The sequence below is a fragment of the Curcuma longa genome, chromosome 8, assembly GCF_044706935.1.
Source record: "Curcuma longa cultivar G26 ecotype Majalengka, Jawa Barat chromosome 8, ITB_CL_G26_1.1, whole genome shotgun sequence".
In the NCBI taxonomy this organism is placed as follows: domain Eukaryota; kingdom Viridiplantae; phylum Streptophyta; class Magnoliopsida; order Zingiberales; family Zingiberaceae; genus Curcuma; species Curcuma longa.
The window spans coordinates 9,406,320-9,412,185 of NC_133868.1; the positions used below are offsets into that span (position 1 = coordinate 9,406,320).

At 41.3% G+C, this 5,866-nt stretch overlaps 1 protein-coding gene across 1 annotated transcript; it reads right to left on the bottom strand.

Annotated features, from left to right (window-relative positions):
• Positions 1 to 921: 921 nt before the first annotated feature.
• On the bottom strand, positions 922 to 4,997 carry LOC141833311 (putative disease resistance protein At4g33300). The gene is made up of 5 exons (XM_074720719.1): positions 4,043 to 4,997; positions 3,023 to 3,417; positions 2,518 to 2,873; positions 2,220 to 2,431; positions 922 to 1,888 (listed from the first exon to the last, which is right to left on the bottom strand). The coding sequence occupies exons 1-5, from the start codon at positions 4,917 to 4,919 to the stop codon at positions 1,056 to 1,058; spliced, it is 2,673 nt and encodes an 890-aa protein (XP_074576820.1). The 5' UTR covers positions 4,920 to 4,997; the 3' UTR covers positions 922 to 1,055.
• Positions 4,998 to 5,866: the final 869 nt, after the last annotated feature.

A 5,866-nucleotide genomic window follows, 5' to 3' on the forward strand; every position in this document is an offset into this window, starting at 1 on the left:
CACTTGGGGAAGGAGGTGAGCCAAGCTGCAGACGGCCCACTGCACAAAGTTCTCCCTACCACGTCCAGATCAAGCTCTTCATCAACTTCTCCCAGAGGGAAGAATAGCGAACTCGTTCCGGTGCTGGGGTCGGTCCCCAGCCCCGGCGTCGGCCATTAACTTCATCATCATCATCATCTTCTTCTTCTTCTTCTTTTTCTGCTTCCCTCTTTAACCAATATATAAGTAATTTGAGTATATTTCATTTAAAGAATTTTTGTAGGAGTGCTAGCTCCATTGCTTTCTTCTTCCTCGCATGGTGTGGATGATCGATGTTGTCACTCTGATTCATTCTTCTTCCATTGGATTTGGTTTGGTTTGGTTCCGTTCCGTTTGCACGGGGAAACTGTGTATAAGGTCGGATACATAATTAAATTATTATTCAGAAAAAGGAATCAAGCAATTTGGGTTCTTTACTTTTTGGTCCCTTCTTTTTGGGTTCTCTTCTAAGTATATGCAATGCTAGGAATGATGTACGGGTAGGTGGTATTTGATTTGTGGTATATGCAATGCAAGGATCGAATCTCGACGAAGTTAACGAGTAATATCCTTCCTAATTAACTGCAATTTCTTGATTTACCTCCTCACATGATCATGTGACCAACTTATCGTCTGCTATTTCGGATTCCTTCCGGGGAATCTTAGCATCGAGTATACCCGAGGAATTATGCACCTCTGCCCTGAAGAATAGACCTCTTCCTCCAATCCTCAGTTGAGAAGAATAAAAGGACCTCGTTTATGTCAATTGTGGTGTTGATCACAATAATACTTGCACAGAAACTAGCATCATTCTTAGAACAATTTGCAATATGCATATGTAAAAATATCGAATTTAACATTATCCTTTACAGTGACAAGAAGGAAATGAAAAGAATTTCTAGATTCAGCCGTAAAATACTGATTAGTTGCTTGTTTAGATGGTAAAAGTAGTTTATCATGCTGCTCTCAGTCTCTTTCGTCAAGAAGTAGGCTACATATGTACACCTCATAAATAAGAAAGAAGTGAACAAGTAGGATTACTCTGCCAGCCAATCCAAGTTGAAACTTTCTTCAGCTACCTGGACACGTAGGTCTGGTATCTCTCTTTCTGCCTCTTTCCATAACAAAGCAATGTCTTCATCACAAATCACATGCCCAAGAGACTTCAAGGATGATGAGGATCTAGGAAGAGTTTTCAATTGAGAACATTCTCTCATATCAATCTTCTCCAAGCTCATCATATAGCCAAGCTCTTCTGGAAGCTCCCGGAGACTGAAGGACTGAGCAATGTCGAGATACTTCAGTCCTTTCAACCGGCAGATAGACTGGGGTAAGCTCTTCAGAGAAGGGCAAGCACACACTCTTAGAATCTTCAGGGAACTAAGCTTGCCAAATTCACAAGGCAGCTCTGATAAATCATGGCAGTTAGAGATGCTTAGACACTCAAGTGAGTTCATGTTGCAGATGTAAGGGGGAAGCTTGGTAACATCAACGCAATGATCTATTGTTAGATGAGAGAGACGAGGTAGCGTCGATGAAGGATCCACCTTAGATCCTCTGAGGCTATCATTTAGTTCACATAGAATAAGAGATACTTTTCGCAAGTTGCGCAAGGGAACTATGATCTTTGGCAATGGTGGGACAGTTATTTTCTCAAGCCAGAGGCTCCTCAAGTTATTTAAAGATGTGAATATGGCACGATTCTGAAGTGATGCACATGATGTACCATAGTTGATCAAGATCAGAGCCCTCAGCTTAGGCATGGTACTGAGGAAGGGTGGTAAGAAGTACACATCCGCACAAAAACTCAAAATTAGTACCTCTGCCTTGGGAAAATGCATCTGAAACCAATCCGATTCCTTCATTTCGCCTGAATCAAAGACAGATTATCAATTTTTGAAGAAGCGAAATTCCAATTTTTCAACCATTCAATGGCAGTAATTTCTCTATCCCTATATTGTTAAAATGCACAGAAGAAATAGTCATTTCTTTGTTAAGAGTATGAATTGGAGGCCTAAGAATGAGATGCACTCTACATGAACATGCCAAATGATGTGAAAATCAAACTTAAAACATAAGTCATTCAATGTCCCTTATCTGGTTGACTTTGTGTATTCCAGATCTACTGCAAGTAAAAGTTACAAAATATTTACCAAGAACTATCACATGCTTCGTATACCATGAAAAGTAGAGTTTAATACCTGTGTTAATGGAAACAATCTGTGCCTCAAACTGCTGATCCTTATTTCGCTCCCATTCCTTGGGAAGTTCATTTTCCCTCTTTGGCATAATTAACCTACGCCGGGTATTTAAGGACTCTTGATTGTTCACATAAAGGGCCAGGTCCCTCAACAAGTCATGTTGAGTAACAGAAAGCTCCACATAACTGCTATAGATATCTCCAGCTCTGCTCCTGTAGAATGCATAAATTCAGCCAAGTTAATACTATGAACATGGAAGCTTCAGTGGTTCTAACAACAGATGATTATAATAATGTACTGTGCATCCTTTAACAGAGTTAAAAGGTTCTTATTCGAAAGTTCCACTAGAATGGCAAAAGCATCTTCTTCATCGAGATCATGGAGCTCCATCCATACATTGATAAGCACATCTATGGGGATCCTCTTGTCTTCCAGAAAACATCCAAGATCTAAGAAACACTCCCTCACTTTCACTGACAGAGACTCAATGGATAATGCCATTCGTTCTATCAATTTATTTTCATGGGATTCACATAAAGCTTCTCCTCGAGAAAGCTTATTTTTAGCTCTTAACCAAAACTTTGGAGGCTGATCTCGCAAAGAAGCGCCAATAACCTTTAGAGCCAGAGGAAGCCCTTTGCACTCCTCGACGACCTGCTTTCAGCATTAAATCCAGTTAAAAAACATATGAACTCTTTGATTTGGCATGTTAAAAAGAGTATCCCTAATGGGAAAGATCATGTATAAGTTAACAGTATCATTCTGCATCAATGAATATGGAATGATATAAACAATGAAGTTACCTGCTTTACCAACTTCTTGTCAATAGTAGATGGTACAGATTTCAGCTCAAAAGCTGCATGGCAGAAGAGTGACAAAGCATCCTCTTCTCCTAGCAATTCTATCTCATAAGTGTTCTTAACAACCAGAGGGAATTTGAACCGTGAAACCACAAGAATCTTGCAGCCCGGAACTCTGAAAATAAGTTCTTCAAGCTCGGAGAGGGACCACACATCATCCAATATTATTAGAAATGATCCTTTGTCTATGGACCCCAACTCCATCTGCCACTTTGGAATGTGATTGTAAGCACCAAGAACCGTATTGCCGCTAATTTGTTCCCACAGCTTTAACTTTAAACTTTCCAAATTTGGAGATTGCGAGAGCGTCACAGAGTAAATTCTATCGTTGAAATAACCTAATGGAAAACAAAACACAAAAGAAACAAAAAAAATATGAGGATATACCATGAACTATTCATCTCCATCTAATTTTCTATGGCACAAGAATTTATACCAATCACATGGCCAAAAGTAAAAAATAAGTGTTGTAGCTGAAATATTCTTTCTAGCAGTAGACAACTGGCCTAACGATTTATGTTTTGCAGGATAAAGTACTTCCAGAAATCAATTTCCTGATCAATGATATACAGATTATCAAATTTCTTTAGTGAATCTAAGAAACCTTTTATGAAATTGCATATGTGATCCACGTTTGAAATTATCATTCAAGAGTACAAAATTCAAGAATTTGATGAGGAAATTGAAACAACTGAAAACTTCAACGCGATAAGGACAATGTGTGTATTTCACCCACAAATTAGCAATCTTCTAAGATCTATCTCCATTAGAAATGTGAAAAAGCTCCAAACTTCGGGAATAATTTTTTGCATCATCATTTGAACCATTTGGGAGTGGAAGAGAATATCTGAACTTGTAATAGCATATAGACTCCATTGCCCCAAAAGCAATTACCAATTAACAAGGGAAGAAAAGCACAAGAAATGAGAGGAGACACAAAAAAAAAAACCAAAAAACCCTTACTTCGAATCTCTGGATCTTTACATATCTCCCTGGCGAGCGTCGTCTTGCCACTCCCTCCTATACCGGAGATTCCAACCACTGCGTCGCTATCACTGCCCTCCATCAGCATCTCCTTCACCTTCTCCTTTCCTATCCTGATTCCGACGCCCACAGGCTTCACCTCTTCTCCTCCTAGCATCAACCCGTCCATGATATTCGCAACCCGGAACCCAAAAGACGGTGACTTCCCCATCGTCACGGGTACTTTCCTACCATCAGGTGAGGGAAAAAACCGTTCCATCATCGGGAAACCAGATGATAGCTTATTCCGCATCGCGAACGGCGCCTTCACGGGCTCCGCAGAGGGCTGCGCAAATCCCTCCATCGTCTCAGGTATCGGGAAGCCCGAGAACGGAGCGCTCCCGAACTCCATCGAGACTTTCGAGGCCGTCGCCAGCACCGGGGAGGAAGCTGCCATACTGAGGGTTCGCTCGATGCGGTCTAGGCGGGCAGCGTAGTCAACACGGATGTGGTGGACGTCGGCGAGGACGTGTACGGGCATATGGCGCTCGATCCAGCGGGAGATCCAGCTTTCGACGCACTCCATCTTTCGAGCAAGCTGCGCGGAGCGATAGACATTCCAGCGCGGGGAGGCCGCGGCCTTGCGGGCGAGGTCAAGAGCGAGGCGGAGGTGGTCGGCGAGCTCGGAGAGCTGAGACTGACGGTTCTGAGGGAGCTCGACCCCTGAGTGTCGGATCTCCTGAACGATGGGAAGCAGCGAGTCCACGGAGCGCTTCAGCTGCTCAGCCGCCGGCCGGCATAAGTAAGTACCCCGGATCACTTTCACAAGCTCCTTAATCAACTCCGTTGCAACCTCACCGGCGAAGAAGGACTCCATATTCGCCGCCCGCGGCGGCGCCGCCTCTTCGTCCCGGTTTCCTTCCACTCGAGATGCCCGATTCGATTGAACGCAGAGAAACTGCGAGGAAGGTGAGGAAAGGATATAGAACGTCAGCAGGGTAATAATGTAATTTCGAGATTCCCAATGGACGTCCTTGACATTTTAAGAAAATAAATAAAATTAAATTAAATTAAAGTAATAAGCTCAGAAAATATCTTTAATTTTAGTTTTCCAACAAATATACCGGTCAACGTTCAATATTGTTTTTTTTCCATTTACCAATTTAACCCTAATTTTATAAAAATCCACTAAGTTTTCTGAGTCGGATGAGATTGAGATTGAGATGATTTTCTTCTTCAATTAATCTATCAAATAAATACATAACATAATTTATACACGTGTAAAAGATTAATTGAATATAGACTAAAATACAAGCATGAGTCTCGTCTTTGAGATATAGTTAAATTGATTATGATAGAATAAAGTTGTTGAAGTGAACAAGAATTGAATCTGATGAAGCTTAGGTAATGTCCTCTTTCGTTATGATCAATTGTAATTTTTCAATCTATCTCTTTATAGATGGTTACTTTTTCATAGATGGTCGTGAACCGTGTGAAACTGCTAGAGTAACTGATTTTATTTTTTTGTTGAAATGATTGATGCTCTCAACGTGCACAATGATCAACTAGGAGAGGAGGTTGAGCATCGCACAAGTTGAGCACATTCTAAACGATAGAAAACGTTCACAGACAAGTGGGAGTTGTTGTGGAGCCACCTCAAAAGGAAGACCGCCATGGCCATTTCGAAATATCACTAACAAAGAAGAATTAATTCTCAGGTCAGGTCAGGTCAACAATGGATGCTACCTCAATAATATACGTGTCCCTTTCTTGCACTCGTTCGTTTCACGCTGACATGTGATACAAATCACAAACATGGATGGA